This window comes from Astyanax mexicanus, chromosome 18, assembly GCF_023375975.1.
Source record: "Astyanax mexicanus isolate ESR-SI-001 chromosome 18, AstMex3_surface, whole genome shotgun sequence".
In the NCBI taxonomy this organism is placed as follows: domain Eukaryota; kingdom Metazoa; phylum Chordata; class Actinopteri; order Characiformes; family Acestrorhamphidae; genus Astyanax; species Astyanax mexicanus.
This window is the reverse complement of record NC_064425.1, coordinates 30,675,451-30,702,973: the sequence shown is the minus strand read 5'-3', so window position 1 is coordinate 30,702,973 and position 27,523 is coordinate 30,675,451. Positions and strand designations below refer to the sequence as shown.

Genomic DNA, 27,523 nt, shown 5'->3' with positions numbered 1-27,523 from the left:
GTCGCATTTATTTTTCTAACAATTTTTTAAACCATTAACTAGGCCTGCCCTGTGAATACTATATCAATTTATTGTTTAATATATGAACGTGACCTCTATCATTTTTATTGTGTTTACTTATCATGCTAAACCCGTTATCGTGAATGATGGTTTATGATATTTAAAACTGTTCACATGCCAATCCCAGTGTAATAAAAGATAATGGCTATTTTTGTAGGTTTACTGCACTACTATGCTATTACATTATTATTCTGTTAAAATGACAATAATTCTGTTTATCTTGATCTTATCAATGACTTTTTTTTTACTGCAAATAACCTGTTAGACTTTAAATGCTTCTCCTCCTTGTTGAAACTGAGACTCTAAAGGTGCTGTTGCCATGTAGGTCAGCCAGACATCTTCCTGTGCCAGTTTTCAGAGTCTTTTAAAGGTGTAGAAAACAGTACTCACCGCTCTCTGTCTTCATCTGCAATTTCTCTAATGAAAAGAATTATACTTTTAATAGTTACAGACCCATAGAGTTCTCTGTGTTTTCTCTTTGTCTTTTTCTAGTTATTATGATGAAAGTGTGAATGTGCTGTGTATAAGTGTGTAAATGCTGCAGTAGAGAGTAACAGCAGTAACACCATCTGTTTCAGCACTGCTTTACTACAGACAAAGACTTAAAAAAATTCTACTTTTTAACATTTCCACTTCCATATATAACAATATAGTTTTTAACAATATAGTTTTTAGTTCATCTTGTTTTCTGTAAAAGCCCTGTCAATTTACTGCTAATTTTGTACCATTTAAAATACCAATAATAAAGTTTATACAGAGATGTATAGTACGGAAGTAGAAGTACTTCACTACTGTAGTTAAGTAGTATAATGCTGTATCTGTATCTAATGAAGTATTATTTTTACTTCAATACTCTACATAACTAATAAAATGTAAAATACTTTTGAACTTCCACTTAGGTGTGAAGCTTAAAGAACACTTCAGCTTCTTCTCAAGTCACTTTTTTGATAGAGCACTTTTACTCAAGTCTGGGTCTCTTGTACTTTATACATGTTTGAGTATATTGCAATAATTTCTTGAATAATATATTTTTCTAAAGTTCTTTAGTACAGGCAGTGGTTCTAAATAGGACCATGGCAACCCAACCAATCATTTAAATGTCTACATGGTTCTTTATATACATGAGAAAACTCTTAAAAATGGTTCTGTGCAAATTGTGACTATTGTTAAACACTGTTATAATGTGTCTAATAATGGCATTTTCTTACACTGGAGTTAAGTGTATTTATGGTGAAGTGATGTTGGCAGGGTTAACATTAGCCTGATTGTACTCTGTTTTTGCTGTGTCAAATTTGAGTCTGTAGTAAAAAATATATAAAAATATATTGTGGTTAATTTATTTGTAAAACAAAACCATTTATTCACTTACAATGTCGCCATTCCTTTTCACAACACTCACAATTCTGTGTGATGAAGTGTTTCAGTTATTTTGTCCCATTATTCCTGCAAACATGTCTTAGGGTTTGTAACAGTATATGGTTGTTATCACATTTTCTCACGCATTTCTTATAAATTATAGATTCTGCCCATCTTTACTCCTCAGTAACTTAACCTTTCTGGCTGTATTTATTTTTGTATTTGTACTTTTCCTGCAGTCCCAAGATGTTCTGATTTGAGGTTGTAGTTTGGAATTTGATGCATTGATTTGAGCCATTAGGGTGAAGAAGAACCCGATTATGATTACCCTGAACAGACGAGAACCCAGCTAACAATATTTGTTTAATAAAACATTCAATCTATCAAGTTATCTGGATGTTCTTAGAGCGTGTTTATTTAATGTTTATGAACATTTAAGTAACTTTGATTCAACTTGTGTACATTTATAACGTTTAGTTTTGGGAATTTTACTTTCACTTAATGTTAGTATTTGTCTAGCTAGGAGAAAGTATCTAATAAAATGATGATACAAACATAATTTTGCAACCATCAAAATGTCCCATGTTTTCAGAATGTATTTCTGCAACAATTCAGACAAACCATCCTAGAACCTTTTCAAAATGTTCTTTTTTAGCTAGGAGGCTTATTGTTCTGGTGCACATATGTTTCTTTGTTTGTTTTGCAGAATTGTGGGAACTGAGGCTGTGAAGAAGTTTCGCCACAATGCAAAATCAGAGTGAGGTGGCGGTAAACTCAACGACCGGCAAGAACGTGTCTGTGATTGTGAAGGTTTGCGTGGTCATCCCGTTCTTCTGCGTCTTCCTCTACTGCATCATTCTGATGCTGCACACCTTCGCCTCCCACCGGCAGTTCTTCGACAGTTCCCGCTATATCCTGTTTGCCTACATGCTGGTTAACGACACGCTGCAGCTGCTCTCCTCCGTGCTGCTCTTCCTCTTCGTCATGGCCAATGTCAACTTTGCCATCGTCTTCTGCGCTCCTCTGCTGTTCCTCTCCACTGCCACCTTTCAGAACGGGCCGCTCATCCTGGCCGCCATGTCGCTGGAACGCTACGTGGCCATCTTCTACCCGCTGCGGCGCCCCGTCTCCTGGAGGCCTGAGAGGATCTGGGTGATCATGCTGAGCCTGTGGCTGGTCAGCTGCATTCTGCCCACAGTGGACTTCATCCTGATGCGCCCCAAAGCCAACGTAGATGTTTTGTCTACGCCGGTGGTCTGCAAGACCGCGGTCCTCAATTCCTCACCCATTCAGACTCTGTTCAAGGTGGTGGTGAACGGGCTCTTCTTCGCCCTGGTGGCCGTGGTCATCCTCTTCACCTACATCCGCATCCTCCTGGAGACACGCAAGATGCGGCAGGACCGCGCCTCCGTCATCAAAGCCCTGCACACGGTGGTGCTGCACGGCTTCCAGCTGCTGCTGAGCATCATGGTCTTCACCTTCCCCATTACAGAGAACCTGATGGTGCTGTACGTCAACTGGGCGCCGGAGCACATCGCCTTCGCCAACTACTTCTGCTTTGTCTTGGTGCCTCGCTTCCTCAGCCCCCTTATTTACGGCCTGCGGGACGAGAGCCTGAGGAGCCACATGAGACGAGCCATGCCCTGCAGCCAGGCTCGCATCAGTCCCAATAAAACATAAAAATAAAAGTCATATGATCCAGACAAGCTGCTTTTTATTTTATCTTGATCTTATCAACTTTTTTTTTTATTAACAATTTTTTTTACTGCAAATAACCTGTCAGACTTTAAATGCTTCTCTTCACTGTTGAAACTGTTAAGACTCTAAAGGTGCTGTTGCCATGTTGGTCAGCCAGACCTCTTTCTGTGCCAGTTACCAGAGTCTTTTGAAGGTGTAGAAAACAGTACTCACCGCTCTCTGGCTTTATCTGTAATTTCTCTAATGAAAAGAATTATACTTTTAATAGTTACAGAGTTCTCTGTGTTTCTGTTTCTTTTTCTAGTTATTATGATGAAAGTGTGAATGTGCTGTGTGTGTGTAAGTGTGTAAATGCTGCAAAAGAGAGTAACAGCAGTAACACCGTCTGTTCCAGCACTGCTTTACTACAGACAAAGACTTTGGAAACTCTCAATTTTAACATCCATTTCCAAATCTCTGTTAATTTCCATTACTGCTACAGACTTGTGGTAAGCTCCTACCTTAGTGACTTGTTTCATATATGTCACTCGTTTTTAACAATACATTTTTCAGTTTTTAAGTTAATCTTGTTTTCTGTAAAAGCTCTGTCAGTTTACTGCTAACGTTTGTACCATTTAAGTCCACTGGATTTTGTACAATTGCAAAACAGTGGAATAAGCATTTTTAGTTCTGTAAATATGAGAAACAGCTTATACTGTACAGATAATTTTCATGCTTTAAAAAAATGTATGATATTAAAGTGTTGTGCCAAAGCATTATCATCGTCTGTACGAATTAGGTCCTGAAATGGAACTTCAAGTGTGAGCAGCTAATATGTTCAGAAATATTATTGCTTGCATTTAAATATGTAAATAGTAATGTAAAAAGCTTTTATTTCACGTCATTTTGGAGCAATTCTGTTGATCTGTTTATGTACCCTCTTCTTGCACAGCCATGCCTTTGTAATGTGTGCAGCATGTGGTTATAAACATTGTCTTATAAAAAAAAAATGCATGAATATCCCTGTAAACGATGTGGCATATATTACATGTCTAATATCTTAGTGTACTTTTCTGCATAAATGCTGCATCACAAAAACTTACTGACACCCCCCAAACGTTTCAATAATGCATGAAATTGAATGTTGTATTCTGATGCAATATTAAAAACTGTTTTACATTATGGAGAAAGCAAACAAATGGGAACAGAAAAGTAATTAATCACATTTTTCAAAACCTGATATGAAATAATTGTAATGATTTTATCTGATGTTGAATTCTATACCACATTTAAAAGGCAGTTAAAAAGGTTTCTATAGTGAAGGCTGTGGTTCTGTAATGCTTGTTATTAAATGGTTCATAAACAAGAGAATGCTCATTATACTCACTATATTAATAAAGAGATTGTAAGTTAAGACGTGCAGAAGTTTGTCCTGATTTTATTCACTTTCTAAGTGGAAATACAGTAAGTGAATGAAAGTTGTAACTAAAAGCTGGTGTATGCAAAGATTATGGTATATTTTATAGTGTATGTTTTAGTCAAATCTGTGCTCTAAAATGAGCAGATAATGAATGTAAACGATGACATTGTTAAATAGACATAACTATGTTTAAATATTGGTAAATATGGTTAAATATTATGAACTATGCTTAGATATTATTAACTATGGTCAGATACTATTGTCTATCAATTATCTAAAAATATTTAAATATTGTTAAATATTAACTATGTCTAAATAATGTTAAGTATGGTTAAATTTTGTTAAATATGGTTAGTTATTATTAACAATGGTAAACTTTTAATGATGTAATTATTTGTAGTGTTTATAAAAAGACTTGCTAATGCTAATGGTTAAATAATTATAACTATGTTTAAATAATGTTAAATATGGTTAAATATTATGGTTAGATATAAAATATTAACTAATTAAATATAAACTAATGAATAAATTATTATAATAAAATCATTACTTTACTAATTGGTTAAATATAAAATGTTATTTGCTACGGTTAAATATAGTTAAATATGGTTACTGTCAGAAACCAACCAGGGAGTTTGAATGCAAACACAGACATGTTTATTAATCCAAATCACAAGGCAAAAAAACGAAGTCAAAAACAGGCAAAAGTCCAAAAAACAGAAAGTATGCGCTAGGCAAAAATTGTAGTCAAAGGAGAAGCAAAAGATAAAAAAAAAAACAGGAAAACAGTAACAATATGAACGCTGGATAAGACACAATGTGGCAATATCTAGCAACCAGGCAATGCATGAGTCCCAATATATATAGTCCTGCTGATGGTAATCTCCCACAGGTGTGTGGGAGGGGAGGAGTCAGCCTCTAATACTCAGAAGAGTTGGACCTTAAAGGTGCAGTATGGGCAGGTGTGACAGTTACACTTTGGTACATGTAAATAAGTATTATTAACTATGGTAAAATGTTTGTAACTAGAGTTAAAGTGTTAAATATGGTAAAATATTAACTATAGTTAAATATTGTTAAGTATGGTTAAATGTTAATAACTATGGTTCAATATTGTTATGTATGGTTAAATATTATTAACTAGATTTAACTATATTTAAATATGGTTAAATATAATCTTATAATATAATAAAAAATATAATATATATAATATAATCAACTTTGGCTAAATATAATTAACTACAGCGCCCTCCATAATTATTGGCACCCCTAGTTAAAATGTGTTAAAAGTAATAATTAATTTTTATTGCAGAGGATGTATTTGAACCATTTGTGTCATTTCTACTGTAGTTTATAAAGTAACCTTCTATCCTTATTATGAACACACAGACTAATATAAAGTAGAACCTGAGCATTACCGCTCAGTATGCTTCTGCATACTGTTTAGTATGAAACCACACGATTTTGGACGCAGCCTATATCTTCTCCTCAACTCTCCTCTTTTCTTCTTCTTTGCCTACCTCATTCATTCTTTTCCTTTTATGCTCATCTTTCTTTATTTTCTTTATTATCTCTTTTTTTTAATCCCAGCCCTTTTCTTTTCCTTTGCTATCCACTTCTCATCCATACTTTTTCTCCGATCCTTCTCCTTTCTTGTCCTCTCCTAATTCTCAGCTCTCCTCTTTTCCTCTTCTTTCCTCTCCTCTTTTTCTCCTTTCTTCCTCCTCATTTTGTTTCCTCTCATCCTCCACCCTCTTTGCTTCTTTCTCTTATCTTCTATTTTCTTGTTTCGCTCTCTCTCCAGAAGATGGCGCTTTTGTTCCTTTTTTTACTCTTCTTTTCTTTTCCTCCACTGTTCTCCTTCACTTCTCCTCATTCTCTCTTCCCTATAATTTTACTCCTCCTATCTCCTCTTCTCTTCTTTTGCTCAGCTCTTTTTTGCTCCAGAGACGCACCAGAGCCCCTCTGAAAGCTGTCTGGAGATTGCGGTTGCTCCACAACATCTATTCTCAGTTCTTCTCCTCTTTTTCTGCTGCGCCTCCTCAAATACGTACTTCTCTTCCTCCAGCAGCTCCTCTAATCGCATCATCAGTTCCTGAGCCACCAGATGATTTACACACAAATATGCATTTTATTTCCCTATAATTATGTCAATCTACTCCTCAGGGCCCACAATATATTGTATTTAAAATATCTTCAAATATCTGCTATATATATATATATATATATATATATATATTACCACTATCACCCCTCTCTTGATATAGAATGGACAGTGCTAAGAGTGGGTCAGGTTTACATCAGTAAACCCCTGGTAAAACACAATAGGCTTGTTCGACTTTTTTGTTCGCGTTTTTTTTTTTTTTTGAGCTGCAGGAGTGAGAGACGGCGTGATGACAAAATAGCTTAATCCCTATTGGCTAGAAAGTCCCCATATGCACCTGTGACGCTGTTATATATAAATATATAATATAAATCTAATATAAATCAACTAAATAATGTACATTATTATGATGTGGGGATAATCTTTGTGTCATTTGATATAAATATAAAAATATAAAATTTCTAACCTCTCTCTAAATTCTAACTAAAATTAGTGTTGCTTTTATTGCCATTATTATTATTATTATTATTATTATTATTATTATTAGTAGTAGTAGTAGTAGTAGTAGTAGTAGTAGTAGTATTTTTGTTGTTGTTGTTGTTGTTAAAGAGGAAAATGCAGACCTAAATTAATATTTATTTATATTAATACAGAATACCATTTAAATATTAGGTAGGACAGGTAGGTTAAAAAAATATTAAATTGTTTTGAAATAATACAATTTCCTCTCATATAAACAATACACAGTACTCAGTGCCTATCATTTACAATGTATCCTAATAGTAAACTAGCTGTTATCCATAGCTGTTATTGTAGCTCATATCAGTGCAGTTCAATGCTTTAATATCTGAGGAATTTCTACTTTTATTCCTTTTTTAAAAGCCACACCGCGAGATCTGCTGTATTTCGCGTGGGCTGCAGGTAGAGACTGTCCGACCTGATTTCTCTCCTCCCTCATCGCCCCAACTGCGCATCGGTGTCAATATGCTATCCGCTATCCGGAGACTCACAGTCAAGTCATCCACCCTTTAAATTTTATGCGCGTATACGCGCGATATTACGGTAAACAAACGCGCAGATTGATAGCACGCTGAAATAGCACAGAGAAGGGGAGAAAGACACGTTTCCAACGCTTATGTTAATTCACACGTACATTACTCATAGAAATCAGAAGAAAATTCACTCATCTTACTGTAGATTTTGTGCAGTAGATTATCTATTTGATATAATGCCATAACAATCCCACCATTGTCTAAGAAAGAGAGAGAGAGAGAGAAAGAATAAGAGAGTCATTTTTGATAATACCAGTGCATTCTGAAGTGATATTAAATTTATTTTAATTAGTTAGCATTTTCTAATAATGCCAAAAGAATTAAGTATCCAGAATTAAGTAAGAGATCAGTATCCACCAGTGCAAGACCCACAGACCAAACACCAAACAAAAGCTGATGGAAAAAATGACCAAAATTTTAATTTTAAACATGGATTAAAAAACTAAAATTAATATGGTCATGTTGAAATTTCATTTAAAAAGAATGAATAATATATAGAATTAATATTAAATAGGCAATGCAGTAAAATGTGTCTATACTTACAGGAGTGATAGCCTAAACAACCCTTTTCACATGGTAGTGGACCTGTTGTGGCGTTATGGGAAAATCATGAGAAATATACATTTAAGCATGGATTTTTTATTAATATTAAATAAACAATACAGTTAAATTTGTTCACACTTGAAGGGGTGATAGCCTAGAACTACCCCTTTTACACTGTGGTGGACCTGTTATAAACTAAATTAATAAATCAACTAAAATATACCTGAAATTTGTGCAGGGGTGATAGGACGGTCTCTTTCACTGTTGTGGCATTATGGGAAAATCTGAGAAACCATGAGAAATCATGAGAAATTTCATTTGAACTTTTTTATGGTGTTTGGGTCTGTGGGTCCATTTCATTTAGTTTCAAACGACAAAACATACACTTGATTGTATAGAAAATTGGATAACTTTCTAAAAAACAACATATAACTGAACACATTTTTCAACGAACAAAATGCAGCGGACCCACCAAACCGAAAAAGACATGCTGAAAAACAAAGTAAGAACACCACCCAAGTGTTAGGCTTGGGTTTATAATGAATTTATAATGTAATTAAAAAGGGACTGCATATCATATAAATATTTAATTCTTTTGGCATTGTTAGAAAATGCTGACCCAGACAGCCAGCGACTTTGGCCCGGACTCGTTTCTAAGTCGGCACTGCTGGTTTAGAGACGTAAGCAGAAACTATTTCTGGCCCACAGCTGGCCCAGTGTCACTTTCTGACTGTTCTACATCAGTGTCACTGAGGAGTCGTTTTGGTGCTGGTGAACGACTGTCGCACCTGACCTGTTAATTCTCTGAACACAGTTGTGAACTGCTTCAAGTACGGCAGACGACCATGGACCAGCACTGCACTAACAAAGTGGAAAACTGACTGTTCCCCGCTGTTCTACAAAAAGAACTCGGGTACTTAAACCGGCAGGAGGAAGGCATAAAAGTAGACTTTTGTGACTTTTTTGGAATGGAAACCAGAATAATATATATATTAATATATAATAATAATAATAATAATAATAATAATAATAATAATAATAATAATAATATGTATTTCTTTTGTTTGTTTTTTTTTTTTGTACATTTTCTTTTTATTTACAGTTACAGATGCTTTCTATGGAGGACCAAAACTGCCAAAATTAAAAATAAATAAATAAATAAATAAATAAAAAACGGTAAAAAAAATATTCATGTAAAAATAAATACATATACTTAAAAAGAAATGTCTCAATAAATTGTTTTTTTATGGATTTCTTTATTAACATTATTTCATTTTTCTTTTGATTTATTTGTTTATTTATTTACATGACTTTATTTCTGCATTCATTTATTTCCCGATTTATTTATTTCTGTATTCATTTATTTCCAGATTGATTTATTTCCCAATTTATTTATTTCTATTTTTCCTTGTGCTTATATTATAATGAAGGGGCGTGTTTTTCACATACCGGCTTGGCAATCAAGCCCAGAGAAAGAGGAGCTGATGTAAGTAAGTTAGAAGAGTCCAGGAGCTGAAATGTCGGGGCGAAGGTAGCTGCTTGCCTTGATGAAAGGGATCAGAGTATGTATTACTATCTAAGTGATCTTTATTAAATAATCTTTATAAATCTCTTTCACTAAACGGCCACGTTCAGACCAAGTTCTTGAGCGCTAGGCAAATACATGTAAAAGATAACCTGAATTAGCGTTATGCTAGCGCAGGGGTACTCAAACTCCGGCCTGGATCCAAACCTAAATGAGGTGCACTAAGCATATACTTTACGTGATCGTAGTACAGTTACGGAGAGAAAAATACTTAGATATGCAGTACAAAGAAACGTTTTCCTAACAGTAGTCTAAATTCAACCGCGGTCACGCCATCTGCACTTAAAAAACGCTCGGTCGCGCTATCTACACCGAAAACTCCAGTGCGCGTCTAAACCGTGTTTTACGGTAGCCGCGTGCACAGCGCACCCGGAGGAGCAGAGACTGGCGCTTCTCGTGCAGAGACTGAAAATGGAACAGAAACTAGTTTTACACCTAAATAAATATGATTTAACGAGCTCTAATCTACAAATATACACCAGAAAGACCACTGCTTATCTGTAGAACAGTGTAACGTTTTGGAAATGTTTGGAGAGCTATTAAATAAGCAAATCAAATGGTTATCATATCACAGCACTAAATTCTTAGAGATCTTATTCTCGTGTATCCCAGATATATGTTTGAAGTGATATTACTGTATCATTTTGGAGTAATTGGATACCAAACTTAGGAAAAATGTCTATTTGTTTTTGCATAAACAACATTTCAAAGTCCTATAAAACCAACAAATCAAATTGTAATCCAATGGCACCAAGACAGTCTTGAAGAACACATTCCATATTAGTAATGACATGAGTAACAAAGAATATTACTGTATCATTTTGGAGTAATTGGATACCAAACTTAGGAAAAATGTCTATTCGGTTGTGCATTAACCAGATGTGGGAGTCCTATAAAACCAGCAAATCAAATTGTTATCCAATGACACCAAGACAGTCTTGAAGAACACATTCCATACTATTAATAACATGAGTAACACAGAATATTATTGTATAATTTTGAAGTAATTGGATACCAAACTTAGAAAAAATATCTATTCGGTTGTGCTTAAACCACATTTTGGAGTTCTATAATACAAACTCTGATCCATTTCACAAGGCAAGCAGCTACCTTCGCCCTGACATTTCAGCTCCTGGACTCTTCTAACTTACTCACATCAGCTCCTCTTTCTCTGGGCTTGATTGCCAAGCTGGTATGTGAAAAACACGCCCCTTCATTATAATATAAGCACAAGAAAAACAGAAATAAATACATTGGGAAATAAATGAATACAGAAATTAAAAAATCGGGAAATAAATGAATACAGAAATAAATAAATCGGGAAATAAATGAATACAGAAATAAATAAATCGGGAAATAAATGAATGCAGAAATAAATAAATCGGGAAATAAATGAATACACAAATAAATAAATTGGGAAATAAATGAATGCAGAAATAATTAGTCACGTAAATAAATAAACAAATAAATCAAAAGAAAAATTAAATAATGTTAATAAAGAAATCCATAAATAACAATTTATTAAGACATTTCTTTTTAAGTATATGTATTTATTTTTACATGAATCATTTTTTTTTACCGTTTTTATCCACCATATTACTTTTATTGAGTGATTTACTAGTTTTTATTTATTTATTTTAAATTTTGGCAGTTTTGGTCCTCCATAGCTTTCTGGTTATACTCTTACTGACAGCAGTTATGCTGCTCCTCATCATCTAGATTTATTTACACTCTAAACGTGATCACACACACACACACACACACACACACACACACACACACACACACACACACACACACACACACACACACCACCCTGGACGATCAGCATCTCTAGACCCCAAAATCAACCGTCGCGCACCCCCCAAACCACCCACCTTGGATCACCCTTAGCAAAATAACTACCCGCGGCTGTAAGCAGTACTATAGCAGGGTGTCGGTGTGTGTGTGATCGTTTAGAGTGTAAATAAATCTAGATGATATTTACCTTGGTGCCCCTGCGCATCAGCCCAGTTCATTGCCCGCATAATAACCTCTGTCTTCTAAAATAAACGTTTTAATAAATAAGGTCGGAGAACTGTAGTAAAATTAGTGCTATTAAACTAAAGCTAATAAATGTACTGATAATTAATCAAGATAAATCAGACAAAATGCGCTGCGCCTCTCTCTCTTTCGCAGCGCGGAGCTAAATTCAGCGCGAGGCTACAGAAACTCAGTTCAGTTGAATAAAAATAAGTACATTACATTACATTACATTACATTTGGCAGACGCTTTTGTCCAAAGCGACTCATGTAAGGGCCTGTAAGTACAAGCAAAGGACCTGTAAGTAAATATTGTCAAATATAAAGAATAGTTTGAGGTTTTGGTGAGCTGTTTTCATGATTTGAAACTGAAACTAACTGAAACTTTGATTAATCTGCAGAAAGCCTGGGTTATTTTAAACGAATTTTTAATGAGTTTATATTTTATATTTTTTATTTATTCATTTTAATTATTTTTATTATTTTATTAATCAAATCATTAAATATATATCTTCATAAGATATACATTTTTTACCTTTTATGTCAATTTTTATTATCTTTTTTTAAGGTCCTATTTTTCCTTTTTTACGTATATATTTTATTCGTCTATAATAAATGTCAGTTTTTATTTCTATTTTTTATATATTTTTTAAATCCCTTTTAAACTGTTAATGCTCAGCGGCACTGTAAATGAGGGTCCCTATCCAGTGTGAATAACCGATTGCTTGTTAATATTCAGTGTTTCAAAACCAGTTTTTACATAAACAATAAACAGAATAAAAAATAAAATTATTTTATTTTATTTAAAAGCTGCTGGTGTTTCTTTCGCAGCCTGACGCGCAGTCATTTTTCTATGCGCTCTCCTTCTGTAAAACGGACAACCCGTAGAGTCCACGTCGCCTCAGCCACCTGCGAGTCCATGTACGTCTCTTCCGTGGACTTTCAGCGCACAACAGGGCACAAATAAGTAAAGCCAGGCGGACACTGTGCGATTGTAGCCCGATTTTAAGCCCGATCTGGTCGGATGCGACTGAATTTCATGATCGGGCCGAATTTTAGCTTGATCGTGCGTCGTTTGTCGTGCAGTGTGAGAGGGGAAGCGATGTCCGATTAATTGCCCATAGGAGCTGCGAATGAGCAGTCGGACGCGACCAGGGATTTCTGACATGCCAGAAATTTTGGTCGCTTGTCTCACAGTGTGAGCTGTTTTGCGGGCCGATTTCTTAACGTCACGACCTGTTTTCCCAAAAATCTGCACAGTAACTATAAATAATTATTAGTCATATTTATTTCTGTCAGTTATAAGGATTTATATTTATGTTCGGTACACAGACTTATAGCTTAATATAGCAGACACAGGCATTCTGCTGTTTAAGAATTTCAACAGATGCTTATTCTCAGTCAATAGCTGGAGTTTTTGAAAAGAAAAATTAAAAGAGAAAATATCTTTGACAAACATAAATTTATTTTATTTCACTTTGCTATTATATCTGAAAAATAAAGCACATTGTCAGCCTCTGGTGCTGCCCGTCAATTATATAAAACTTAAAACATGCACAGAAATATAAAGCTATATTTTATAATTCGTTTCTTTTCGCCAGGGCAAATTTATTAAAATTATAAATATGTTAATTTATTAATTAAAATCTCGTCCAGTGCTCCAGAATATTAGCCACGCAAAGCCAGCTTAGCGCAGCGCGTGGCATTGCGCGCGGCATTGCCCGCATAATAACCTCTGTCTTCTAAAATAAACGTTTTAATAAATAAGGTCGGAGAAGTGTAGTAAAATTAGTGCTATTAAACTTACTAAAGCTAATAAATGTACTGATAATTAATCAAGATAAATCAGACAAAATGCGCTGCGCCTCTCTCTCGCTCTCTTTCGCAGCGCAGAGCTGAATTCAGCGCGAGGCTACAGGAACTCAGTTCAGTTGAATAAAAATAAGTAAGGGCCTGTAAGTACAAGCAAAGGGCCTGTAAGTACAAGCAAAGGACCTGTAAGTAAATATAGTCAAATATAAAGTATAGTTTGAGGTTTTGGTGAGCTGTTTTCATGATTTGAAACTGAAACTAACTGAAACTTTGATTATTCTGCAGAAAGCCTGGGTTATTTTAAACGAATTTTTAATGAGTTTATATTTTATATTTTTTATTTATTCATTTAAATTATTTTTCTTCTTTTATTAATCAAATCATTAAATATATATCTTCATAAGATATAATTTTTTTCCCTTTTATGTCAATTTTTATGATCTTTTTTTAAGGTCCTATTTTTCCTTTTTTACGTATATATTTTATTCGTCTATAATAAATGTCAGTTTTTATTCCTATTTTTTATATATATTATTAATCCCTTTTAAACTGTTAATGCTCAGCGGCACTGTAAATGACTGTATCCAGTGTGAATAACCGATTGCTTGTTTAATATTCAGTGTTGCAAAACCAGTTTTTACATAAACAATAAACAGAATAAAAAATAAAATTATTTTATTTTATTTAAGCTGCTGGTGTTTCTTTCGCAGCCTGACGCGCAGTCATTTTTCTATGCGCTCTCCTTCTGTAAAACGGACAACCCGTAGAGTCCACGTCGCCTCAGCCACCTGCGAGTCCATGTACGTCTCTTCCGTGGACTTTCAGCGCACAACAGGGCACAAATAAGCAAAGCTAAGCGCTTTCTTTTGCAAGGCGTTGTGTTGATGCGAGAGTTTGTACGCAAAGAAAGCTCCGCCTACGGGTTGCGTTTAGACGTGCAGTGTAAGCTCCCCCGTCGCAGCAGGTCAGTCGGACCGTACAGTGTGTGCAGATGAATCGCAGGCGTTGTTCATACACGACAAACGATTCAAACGTGCTGTTTGAGCTCTCCAGAACGCATCCGATTAAAAAAATCGCACAGTGTCCGCCTGGCTTAAGCTTAGCAGCATTTCAAGGTGATATTATCCGAAGCTAAATTACCAAAAGTAGCATTACACATATTTCATGTTATTCAATTGTTAACTAGCTAGCGTACAAGGCCAGAACAGAAGTACTGTTTCGGTATTTAGCTGGTTTGCTGGTGTTAGCTTAAAAGCTTTTACAAAAAGCATTTAGGCTTGCTAGTTAACCAGTTTGGTAGTTAGCTAGCAAATTGGTCTTTACTAGCTAACCTAAATGCTTCTACAGATCTTTTGTTTAGACCCTGTACATTAGCTAGCTAGTCAGCTAGGTTAACTTACTGGTTGTGTGTCTCTACAAGTCACTAGCTTGTAGCTTAGCTAGCTTTTTATGTGAATAAAATGGTGCTGTGTCTGTGAGTTAATGCAAAAAAATCTTTATTTGTATTGTTTATTTCAGAGTTCAGTAATACCTTCGTGCACACTCTGCTACTTCCTTAAAAGTGTAGGTACATTATTAACCTAGCTAGCACAGTTTTATATAAACACACTCACTACTACCAAATAGGCTTTAGTCAACATTTCTCTAATTTGTAAAAACATACAAGTTGTTTTATATGTGTATGCAGTATATTAGTATATACTAGAGACAAAAATGTTTTACTTGAAAAAGTTTAAAATTACATTACACACACAGTAAAATAGTGGAGCTTTTCAGAGCAATGAACTTATTCATGTTTTATATTGGCAGAAAATGAAATAGGAAAATCATAAATGCAAATTTATTATTGTCGGTAAATTAATATATGTTTTAATGTTGATGCCCCTACTTTCGCCCAATTTTCCAAGTACTTATTCCAAGAATATGTGATGTTGAATTTAAAATGGTCAGGTCATACAAAAGGAAAAACATAACACTATTACATTTGCAAATATGATTGCAATAAACATATTTAACATTAAACTTTTACTGTAAATTGATTCCATTCGTTGATAGTTATATCTATAGAAACAAGCGTACAATTAAATATGTGTAGAGAAGGTATAACCTGCTTTTAGAGCCTACTCAGAAAATATAAATAAGCAAAGAAAAGAAAGGTGAATAATACAGTATGCAGAGAAAGACATGCAGGAATACAATCTGTAATTATACAATTACACAATGCTGATTGGTCATGCCGCCATATAAAAAAAAAGAATTAGGAAGCTAAGACAAAATCTGTTCAGGGCAGAGGTACAGATGCAGTGAGCCTTGTGGGACAACAGTAACAAATCCTAACTAATAAGCCTTCTTGTTTCTACACGGTTTGTTCTATCCACTCTATATATGCCATAGAAGCACTTTGTACTAGTACAGTGCCATGCAAAGGTATTTGCCCCTTAAAGATTTTTTTGGGTCACACTTACTTTTTTCAGGTTATCAAACAAATTTTTCACATAGGACCAGGTTGGTTTGGTTCATTGCCATTAATAAATGAAATCATCCTTTAAAAGATGCTTTTTAAATCTAGGTTATCTATGTTTGATAATCTAAAAATAGCTGACAAAAATTAAGAAAAAAATATGTAAGGGGGAAATGCTTTTTCATAGCACTGTGTATAAAATTTACGTTCATAATTTGCTGTATTATTAACAGAAACTAGTATGTACAAAAGTGTACAGGATATTGTGTGATCCATACCTGCATTTTTAAACAGATTTTACCTTTTATCTGACCATTGTCTAAGGTCTGAACTCTTTTTATTATCTGCATATTTCATATCTTGAAACTATCGGGGAAAAGGACCTAAAGGCCACTGTGTGGAACATCCTGACAAGGCTGTTGGACAAGTGAATTGGAAGGGAATTAATTCAAAGCGATCCTTCAGGGATATGTATCTAAAGACTGTGTTTTTGTGTAAGCATAGTGAAAATCCTAAATACAGTATAATTTATCACAAAACAATGTTGAATAAGAACTGATTTTCATATAACATAATTGTATTATTTACAGGTGCTGTAAGGAGGAATCGTCTTAATGAAAAAGCATCTGATGTAGATATTGAAAGGCACATAATTAGATAGTTTAATTTGTCTGGGGATAGAGCTGGTGGCAGAAAAAAACGTGAAAAAAATCATAACGTGTAAATTGGTAACCCTATAATACAACCCTAGTTCTAACAATGAGGTTAGGATGATGTGTAAACATAAATAAAAACAGAATACAGTGATTTGCAAATCCTTTTCAACTCATTCATAATCCACAAAACAAGATCTGTAATGTTCAAACCAGAGACTGTAAAAAAAGATGGACGTCGTGTCTCAGTTCCCATTCATTCAGTAAAAATGAAGCCAAAATCTTCCGCCATGTTGGCGATCCTGAAACCCGAGTCTGCACAGTAGAGACCAGAGGAGAGAGAAAGACTGTGGAGAGACAGCCTACTTATTTAAATAAACCCGCCCCTGAGGGCTGCCTGGCGGTCACAGGCTGCAGAGAGGAGCGGAGCTGACAGTCTCTTATTGGTCCCGCCCATAACCAGCCCTTTTACAATAACCACACCTTTTTGAATAGAGCTGAATAACGTTTTAAAAATCGAATTCTGTGGGGATATAAAAATTTGACAATATAAGCAGAGGTTACAGTAGCTGCTGCATTTAAATAATGGAGGTAGAATTACAGTATATTAGAATAAAACGTGATTGAAAGTTGTCTGTTTTGCCATTGAAACCTATGGGTATGGGTGGGGTTACACAGCTTTCTGAAACCGAACAGCAGGGGGCGCCCGACCTGTGGTGGCTTCACTTTTGAGAGACGATGCTCTGTCCAGCTATGGTTCAAACAGATAAACTTTATTGTTTTTTGTATATATTCTCATTTTGAATTTGATGTCTGCAGCACGTTCCAAAAAAGTTGGTACAGGTTTATGTTCAGCACTGTGTTACATCACCTTTCCTTTTAACAACACTCAATAAGCGTTTAGGAACTAAGGACACTAATAGTTGAAGTTTTGTAGGTGGAATTTTTTCACATTCATGCTTGATGTACAACTTCAGTTACTCAACAGTCCGGGCTCTTTGTTCTCGTATTTTAATCTTCATAATGCATGCATAATGTTGTTGCCCCTGTCTTAACTTTTTTGGAACATGTTACAGGCATCAAATTAAAAATGAGTGAATATTTGCAACAAAGAATAAAGATAGTTTAAACATTAAATTTCTTGTCTTTGTAGTGTATTCAATTGAATATGAGTTAAAAAGGCTTTGCAAATCATATTCTGTTTGTTTTCTTTTTTAAAGAAAACTTTATTTAAACCAATGATGAGTTTCTTATTAGTGTTTCCTATAATAATATATAATAATCATATAGATGTACTGATGTACAAAGTGGTTATTTACATTAATTTTAAGTACAAATAGCAGGAACAACATTGTAGGTTCCTGAACCTCCTAGTTCTTAGAAAACAAATTCACCAACAGTAAAAGACAAAGTACCTTCAGTTACAAGCAGTTTGCTTACTCTGGACTATTCAGCCCAGTGTTGGGACTGGACCAAGTTCGATGGCAGGATCTCAGCCAGCTTCAAGAACAGTCAGAAACCAGAGTAGGCCCAGTCCTGGTCCTACGTTCAAAAAGACACTGGGCCGAGTTTGCTGACGGAATCTCAGCCAGCTTCGAGGAGTCAGACACAGAAGAGGGCCCAGACCTGGTCCTACGTTCAAAAATACACTGAGCCGATTGCGGTGACTCTCAGCCAGCTTCGAGGAGTCAGACATCGAATAAGGCCCAACTCTGGGCCAGCACTCGGTGGCTATCTAGGCATGCACCAAACACACAAACACCTGCTGAGAAACAAAAGTATGAACACAACACAAGTGTTAGGCATGGATTTATAATGAAATTATAATCAAATAAAAAAGGGACTGCATCTCATATAAATATTTAACTATTTTGGCATTGTTAGAAAATGCTGAAGAGTTAATTAATTAATTAGCACTTCAGAATGCACTGGTATTATCAAAAGTTACTCCCTCTCTCTTTCTTAAAAACTGGTGAAATTTTTATGGCATTATATCAAATAGATAATGTACTGCACAAGATCTACAGCAAGATGAGTGAATTTTCTTCTCATTTCTGGTCGTAATGTACCTGTAAATTAATGTAGGCGATTAAAAAGTGTCAGTCTCTCTGCTATTTCATCGTGCCATCAGCCTGCGCGCCTGTTTACCGTAATGTCGCGCGTATACGCGCATCGAAATTTGAAGCGCGGATGACTGTGGAAGTGCGGATAGCTTAATGACTCCAGGATGCACTACTTGGTGTCTGACACACTGTTTTACCATAGTTTTAATAAGATCTTGTGACAAAAAATGACTTAGCTTCAGCCTAAATGGAAAAAAGTCCTGCACTCATGAAATAAAGGTGTGTGGGATTTAAAACATTTAAAAAGTGTTCAGTGATTTAAACACTTGTGCTGTAAATGAGATAATTATTTAAACTAATTTATTTATTTAAGTTTGTAGAACACAATTCCAGAATAAAATATATAATCACTTCTTATGAACTGAAACTATAAAATAAGAAAAGATACATAAAATAAAATGAAATAAATATAAATAAATAAATAATATAAAAGCCTTCCATTTCATCTAACTGACTATTATTAATTTTATTATTAACTGACTATTATTAATTTATTCATTTTTTTTTTAGAAATGTAATGTTTTCTTTGCAATGAGCAGGGGTTCAAACATCCACAACTAACACAATTAAAAGAATGACCCTATATGTGAGGATTGCTTAAAGAAGCTGTGATTGGCTGGGCAGTTTTAGGGTGAGCTGAAAGCGAGCATTGTGATTGGCTCAGTTCATCAGTAATCAACATCCTATTAAACATAGCGCTCAGCTCTTCTATTTCCCCAATTACTGCTCCCTCTCTAAATTCCTGCTGCTCATCTCCTCTCCTCAATTCCTCCACAATCTGGAAGCAGCCATAGCACTTCTACCTGGCGCACGTTGGTGACATAACGCGAAAAAACCACACGTGACTCTCAAGACCGATTCGAACTTCGTTGCCATGGTTGCACCAAGGCAGCGTCAGAACGTGTGACGTCATTCGAACAGGAGTATAAATATGATCACAACTCACTACAACATTTCAGAGGCTTCAGAACACTGAAGAGAGCAGAGCTGAGCGTAATGAATATTAGTAAGTACTGTACAAACACTGCATGAAGGCATTTTAAATTTAATCTTCTTAAATTCTTGTCTAGGAAAACACAAACTAGCTAAAATCATCCTTCTCTAATGATCACTCAAACCAAATAAGGTAGCATTTGTTTTTCTGTCCAAAAATAACAAGACTGAAAGGCCCTAAACACTGAATAATATTTCATCAGACTTAGTATTGCACAAAGTCTGAATCTGTTAATACAAAAAACACCAAGTAGAAAGAACTAAAAAATAAGAATTTCCTGAATAAAAACACAGAAAGGTTGCACACCCTTTAAAAAATCTAGCATGGTCAGCTCAAGCTGGTTAAGATGATTGACCAGCCTAGGTTTGGCCCAGTAGGGTATGTTTACATTTTTTATTGATAGTTTAGCTGGTCTAGCATTATTAACCTGACTAAACTAGATAACCAGTATGACCAAGCTAAACTGGTTAAATAACTGCAATATTACTAAGCTGGTCAAGAGCTGGTTAACTAGTTTTCATGCCAGTCTAAAGTATGTTTTCACCTAGATAACCAGCTTTTCGACCACTTTAACCATCAAAGACCAACTAAAAGCCGATACCAGCAAAAGCAGGCCTTGATCTTGATTTTTCAGCAGGGCAACAGCCAAAGTTGGAGGAGCTAAGAATGAGTCTATACGTCTGTAAATTAGAGCTCTGTTACCTGTCCTAATGGAGTATATAAAGTTTGATCTTATCTTATGTATGTTCAAAGGAACGAGGGATGAAAAACGACAAACAGATGAGTGAATTAGACCTTAGTTACGATGGTTCATGAAGTTTAACGTGTTTAATCTTTTTATTTCTAAACAGGTAAAACGATAATGTCTACAGACAGCCAAGACCTTGACAACAAAGTCACGGTGTCTAAAGAAGTCGGGCTCTCCATCGAGGACCCCTGTGCCGACTCTTTAAATGAGAGCTCCCTGGCCCTGAGTGCACCTGCAGAGGATGCGGCGCACCAGGCCGAGGAGGGCACAGTTACTGATGAGGACGAGAGACCCGCGTGGAGCAGCAAGTTTCTCTACATCCTCGCTCAGGTGGGCTTCTCCGTGGGACTCGGCAACGTATGGAGGTTCCCCTACCTGTGTCAGAAGAACGGTGGAGGTAAGTCAAGCTTCTATACAGAGTATTTATATTAGTCTATTATCACATTTTGACAATGTAAAGAGCAACTGCCAGATACACACATATACATATATATACATATATATACATATATATACATATATATACATATATATATATATATATATATATATATATATATATATATACTTTGTGTATCCATTTTATACCTATTATATATATATATAAATATATATATATATATATATATATATATATATATATATATATATATATATATATATATATATATACTTTGTGTATCCATTTTATACCTATTATATATATATATATATATACTTTGTGTATCCATTTTATACCTATTATATATATATATATATATATATATATATAATAGGTATAAAATGGAGACACAAAGTTTTTGCATAACAGTGCTGATAGAGTTAAGTTACAGAATATTGTTTTGATTAAAACAAAAGTCTTTTTAAGGGATTAGCACCAACAAGACAAATCTAGGTGTTTCTAACACTGATTCCCCCCCCCCCCATAGGAGCATTCCTGGTGCCCTACGTCATCCTACTACTTTTGATTGGCATCCCACTGTTCTTTCTGGAGCTTGCCGTGGGGCAGCTGATCCGTCGGGGCTGCATCGGGGTCTGGAACCACATCAGCCCTCGCCTGGGAGGCATTGGCTTTGCCAGCTTTGTGGTGAGTTTGGTGCAGAGCTCCGGTGTATTTGGCTGTATATTGTGCTGTATTCAGTGCTCCTGACCTGGATTTCACATGATGTTTTTTATTTGTCCTCTGCAACTGCAGGCTGGCTTCTTTGCAGCCCTCTACTACAACGTGATCGTCGGCTGGAGTATCTTCTATTTCACCCAGTCTTTTCAGGAGCCCCTGCCTTGGAAAGACTGCCCTCTTATCACGAATGCAACCGGCTCATGTAAGATGATTTGCAAGATGTTGAGAGATATTAGTTTTAACATAGTTAATTTAAAAAGATTAAGTTACAATAGTACCTATTCAAACACATTAAATACATTAAGTGAAATACATAATCTCCATTCAATCTTAAGACCTAAAGCAGAGCTCAAACTCCATCCTGCTCACATTAGATCTAACACCAACTGTTCTTGTTATACAGACATCGTGCCGGAATGTGAAAAGAGCTCCGCTACCACCTACTACTGGTATCGTGAAGCTCTGGACATCTCCGATTCCATCTCGGAGAGTGGAGGACTGAACTGGAAGATGACCCTCTGTCTGCTGGGCGCATGGATAATAGTGTGTCTGTCAATGATGAAGGGCATTCAGACTTCAGGGAAGGTAAGTGTAAAAACAGTAGTGAATAAGTGTGATACCAGTAAAATATTTCTAATCTAGAAAATGATAAAAAATACTAAATAAAAAAACTGAGTGCTAAATGGTAGACCTGAAAAATTAAGAACGGCATTTCCAAAATTCAAGCCTTAACAGAAATTCTGTATGATGTTTTTGTTCTCTACAAACTTAACTCCCCTGTTTAATGGTTTAAAGTATTTGATCTTTCATTTCATTACTAAATGATATACCCCAGAATGAGCCTAAAGATATAAAAATATTTACATTATTAAATATTTTGTATCTTAAACTAAGAGGCTGAATGCAAAGGAAAGCGTCCTCTGTATAAATGTAGGTGACAAACTTCATGCTTATTTTAACTCTGATTGGTTATTAAGCCAATCAGATGGCCCAAAGATCAGATTTAGTCATGCCTATTTTAAATCCATCAGAAACCACAGATACAAATAAAAAAAAATATTTAGACTAAAATAATTGTTTCTGTGCCAGTTCATAATAAATGTAAAAATAAATCAAATAAAATCACTACTTTGGATCATGAAAATTAGTGGACAGGGTTTTTTAATATAGTGAAAATGATAAAATTCCACATTCCTGGAGAACTTTTTAATAACTGACGGTTAACAATATGTTCTTTGATTGTCTGCAGGTGGTTTACTTCAGCTCCCTGTTTCCGTATTTGGTGCTGTTCTGTTTCTTGGTGAGAGCCATGCTCCTGGAAGGCTCTGTGGATGGAATTGTCCACATGTTCACCCCAAAGGTAAGACCCTAAATACACAAGGACACCATATCTGTGAATCAGTGAAAGATCCTCACTCTAATAACTAAATGTCTTACAAATAGCAAAATGTTTGCACCCCTGCTCCAATTACATGTATTTCTTAATTAAAAGGCACAGTTTAGGTTGTTGGCTCAGTCTGATAAGAGTGTTTGTGTGTTTTTTTCAGATTGAGATCATGCTGGATCCTACAGTGTGGAGAGATGCTGCTATTCAGATCTTCTTCGCTCTGGGCCTGGGCTGTGGTGGAGTCATCGCCTTCTCCAGTTACAACAAGAAGGATAACAACTGCCACTCCGACGCTGTGCTCGTCTCGTTCATCAACTTCTTCACGTCTATATTAGCTACGCTGGTGGTGTTTGCAGTGCTGGGCTTTAAAGCCAACATTGTGACCACCAAATGCGTTGAGCTGTAAGTCCCACCTTTTTACTGAAGCCAATACAGGGGAAGGTTGTTGTGTTTTGCATTTAGAAATTTAGGAAAGTGTATGAGAACCTATTGTATTTTACCAAAATGTAGAATTAGCAGCCACTGCACTTTTTATTAGGCTGTGGAAGTTGAGCAGCAAAAGTTGCTGATAAGGTTAAGGATACAGTCTTTTGTAAATATTATTGAAATTGAATAAATTAATAGTTTTACATATTCAAATGTCTAAAACACTCCTACAACTGTATATTCTTTCTTTAATGAAACATGCAGGTGTTCAGTGTTTTTAAATGATGGATTAAATCCATTGCCATGTAACTGGTCACAATAACAATAAAATGTTCTCTTGTTTTACTAAATTTCAGGAACACACAGAAGATAGTTGGTTATCTGGGTACCGAGATAAGTTACGATGTGATCCCGCCTCACATCGACTTCAGTAAAGTGAGCAGGGAAGATTACCAGCAGATGATTGGAGTAATTCGTAGCGTGAAGGAGAACGATTTCTCTCAGCTGGGACTAGACAGCTGTGATATTACAGAGGAGCTGAACCAGGTAAGCAGGAGTTAAATAGCCCTTTCTACATCAGACACAGTTATAGTAGTACCTGAACTTTACTCTGACCCTAGGAGAATGGGGTGGGTGGGATGGTGATTACCAGCATCCAGACTTCAGTAATTTTCTCTTGTTAAAATCAATCATATCCTCAAGACAATGCTTTAAAATCTAGTGGAATGCCTTCACTGGACAGTAGAGACTTTTTTAAAACGAAAATACAATGAATGAACAGGTGTCCCACTACTTTTGTCTATATAGTGTAGCTAAAAACCACTATACACTAAAAAGAGACATAAAATTAGGTTTTTGAAATAGTCTATGACCCAAATATTGTAAAAAATGTGTGCATAATTTATTTATCATGCATTATGTCTTTCTCTCCAACTCTCTCAATCTCTCAGGGTGTTCAGGGTACAGGGCTGGCCTTCATTGCTTTCACCGAGGCCATGACCCACTTCCCCGGCTCACCCTTCTGGTCAGTAATGTTCTTCCTCATGCTGATGAGTCTGGGCCTGGGCAGCATGTTCGGCAACATGGAGGGTATCATCACGCCCATTGTGGACACTTTTAAAATCCGCAAGGAGTATATCACAGGTCAGTCAAAAAGCTAAGCCAATTTACACATAATTTGCATTGTTTGGTGTAATATCTCACATTAGTGTAACTACAGTAAATCTAATCTATTGAACACTGTATTCACATCATCTTAATCCGCTCTTCTTACAGTGGGCTGCTGTATCCTGTCGTTCTTCGTTGGCTTGATGTTCGTTCAGCGATCAGGAAACTACTTTGTCTCCATGATGGATGAATACTCTGCCTCACTGCCGCTCCTTCCCATCGTATTTCTGGAAAACGTGGCTGTGGCCTGGATCTACGGAACTGACAGGTATGTTACATATTTTTTACATATAGACAAAGTTGGATTCATTGGGTTTTTGAAAAAAACTCAAAAACTGTATTACTGCTGTCTGCTTTAGGCATTTTTGCTTTCTACTAATTTGTAGTCCTAAACATCAAGTGTAAAAATGTGCTCCAAAATGAGTTAGGATAAAATCCTCTTATATATTAGCTTATAATAATATTGACACAGCGCTGCAGCTTTATAGCTGTTACACACAGTTACTGATGAGTTAACTTTGTTCTAGTTACTAAATTCATTTCTTCTTACAGCAAATCATGTCATGTACTGATTTGTCTCTACTGTGCAGTGAGCTTAATCATGAAAACCTGACTGTCTGTTTTTTCTCAGATTTTACGAGGATTTAAAGGAGATGCTGGGCTTTAGACCGTTCCGTGTTTATTATTACATGTGGAAGTACATCACTCCTCTTCTGCTCCTGGCTATGCTGGTTGCCAGCCTTGTTCAGATGGGTCTGGCCCCTCCCACTTACACTGCCTGGATCCAAGAGCTGGTGAGTCCTGCCGCACTTCTAATGCTAACTTTAAAATCTTAGATTAAGAGAATTATACCAATCTGTTGTACTAATAGCCTGTTTCCTATACACAAACACATGCTCTTAGCTCATTCAGTGCACTGTAAGAACAGAGAATTTACTAAGTAGCAGTTAAGGCTTAACAAGTGCAATAAATCTGTTGTCTGTGCAAATGCCTCCTATATTCAAAAGCCTTTAACAGGAAGGCATGATAACAACTAAAACCAACTCAGGATTGAGGTTGCTGGCATTTCCCAGAATAATCCTTTTTCTGTGTGTGTTTGTTTCTCAGGCTCAGGAGCAATCCCTCAGCTTCCCACCGTGGGGTCTGGCAGTCTGCATCACGCTGATGGTAATCGCCATCCTGCCTTTGCCTGTGGTCTTCTGTCTGCGCTACTGCAACATCAAAAACAAGAACGCCATCATGAAAGAGAGCGCGAGACACACCAGGGAGGAGGAAGAAGAGGGTAAAGCATCATCATCCATGACTTCCAGCAGCAGCAGCAGCTCCCGCAAGGAGAGCAGCTCTAAGCACACTGACCCTGAGACCAACAGCCACGACAGCGCCAATTACGTGGTGGTCGATATAACTGAAATGACCGAGTCAGTGGTGTGAGGAGTGAAAATATCACTCAGCAATTAACATAAATCATAGTTTATATATGGACCACAGTCTGCAAAAATATTTTAAAAATATGTTTTAGTTTAGCTTTGAACTGTATATAGTTTTAGGGGTGCTTCTTCAATTGGAGGAACTTTTTTTTGGGCATAGTAGCATTTGATTTCTGTAAGGATTTTTTTAAAGATAACAATATGAGCTCTTGCAACAAATAACTATAGATCATTGCTCCCTTCTGGGAGAAACCAATTATTATGTGCTTTATTCATAATAAAAAAATTACTTAAAACAATAAAGCATTATGAAAGAGTGTGCGACGAACCAGGGAGGAGGATGAAGAGGATGACGTCAGTCTGCTCCAGGTAAAGACTCCCAGTGAAGCTCTGTCACCCATGACTTCAATCAGCAGCTCCCGCAAGGAGAGCAGCTCTACACAAGACGACCCTGAGACCAATTACAGCCAGTGTGGGACTGTGTTGTGGTGTGGGGTGTGTGTAGTATGGGGAGTGGAGCGTGGTGTGGTGTGGGGTGTGTGTAGTATGGGGAGTGGAGCGTGGTGTGGTTTGGGGTGTGTGTATGTGGAGTGTGGTGTGGGTTCTATCAGGGGTTTGGTGTGTGCATGCAGGGCCAAATGGTTAATATATAATTATTAGTTGCAAGAGCTCATTTGTTATATTTTAAGAAAGGAAATACGTTTAGATTATAGTTTTTGTTCTGTTATTTGTTTGTAATGTCCGGGTCGACCCGAGGGGGATGGGTTCCTCTTACTGAGTCTTGGTTCCTCCCAAGGTTTCTTCCTCTTAGTATGAGGGAGTTTTTCCTTGCCACTGTTGTCGCCACATTCTTGCCCCTGTTGGCATCACTGTGGTGCTGCTCGTAAGAGGCTTGGACCCGTTTCTCCAGTTGAAGAATCCACCCATACACAGCCTTAGACTTCAATAATCTTTAAAACAGTTAATTCATGTAATCTGATTGAAGCTAATAAAAACTCTTATTGCAGACAGTTTGGAGTTTGTTGTTGTTTTTTCGGGAAGATGTTTAAAAGGGTGGTGCCTTAAAAGGCAGGAAGCAAATGTACCAATGCAACCTTTCTAGTGATCCAGACATCCTGAAAGACTGGTTGAAGAATATATTTTCTTATCTAATTCAAGGGCATTATGTATGTGTGGCCTGTGGTATAGTAATAATCCAACTACACCACCTGGTAAGGTGGAACAACATACAGAGACGTGAACTTAAGAGTCAGGAAGAGTTATTAATTACACACTCAAAAAGAACACTAATTTGTTAATATAGTGTAAAATCAACAAACATGAAAAAAAGAAATGAAAAAGGAGCTCCAAAGGCTGGGCTACCGGCTGTGGGCATCCAACGCAAAC

The 27,523-nt window shown here is 36.1% G+C and overlaps 2 protein-coding genes across 2 annotated transcripts; both read left to right on the top strand.

Moving 5' to 3' along the window:
* Window positions 1-1,510: 1,510 nt before the first annotated feature.
* or95a1 (odorant receptor, family 95, subfamily A, member 1) lies at window positions 1,511-4,465 on the top strand. The gene has a single exon (XM_022686940.2). It carries the CDS (start codon window positions 2,161-2,163, stop codon window positions 3,094-3,096), a length of 936 nt encoding a protein of 311 aa, XP_022542661.1. The 5' UTR covers window positions 1,511-2,160; the 3' UTR covers window positions 3,097-4,465.
* Window positions 4,466-19,561: 15,096 nt separating this feature from the next.
* Window positions 19,562-27,147, top strand: LOC111196963 (sodium-dependent neutral amino acid transporter B(0)AT2-like). The gene is made up of 12 exons (XM_049467375.1): window positions 19,562-19,874; window positions 20,714-21,007; window positions 21,540-21,697; window positions 21,806-21,932; window positions 22,134-22,315; window positions 22,980-23,090; window positions 23,278-23,519; window positions 23,900-24,089; window positions 24,494-24,686; window positions 24,819-24,978; window positions 25,342-25,504; window positions 25,818-27,147. Exons 1-12 carry the CDS (start codon window positions 19,865-19,867, stop codon window positions 26,139-26,141), a joined length of 2,154 nt encoding a protein of 717 aa, XP_049323332.1. The 5' UTR covers window positions 19,562-19,864; the 3' UTR covers window positions 26,142-27,147.
* Window positions 27,148-27,523: the final 376 nt, after the last annotated feature.

Excerpts from the sequence above, each read along its gene's own strand:
- or95a1 (XM_022686940.2), top strand. The coding sequence starts at position 2,161 with ATGCAAAATCAGAGTGAGGTGGCGGTAAACTCAACGACCGGCAAGAAC.
- LOC111196963 (XM_049467375.1), top strand. Across the intron at positions 23,520-23,899 it reads ACCACCAAATGCGTTGAGCT|GAACACACAGAAGATAGTTG; the intron begins GTAAGTCCCACC and ends ACTAAATTTCAG. Across the intron at positions 25,505-25,817 it reads CTGCCTGGATCCAAGAGCTG|GCTCAGGAGCAATCCCTCAG; the intron begins GTGAGTCCTGCC and ends TTTGTTTCTCAG.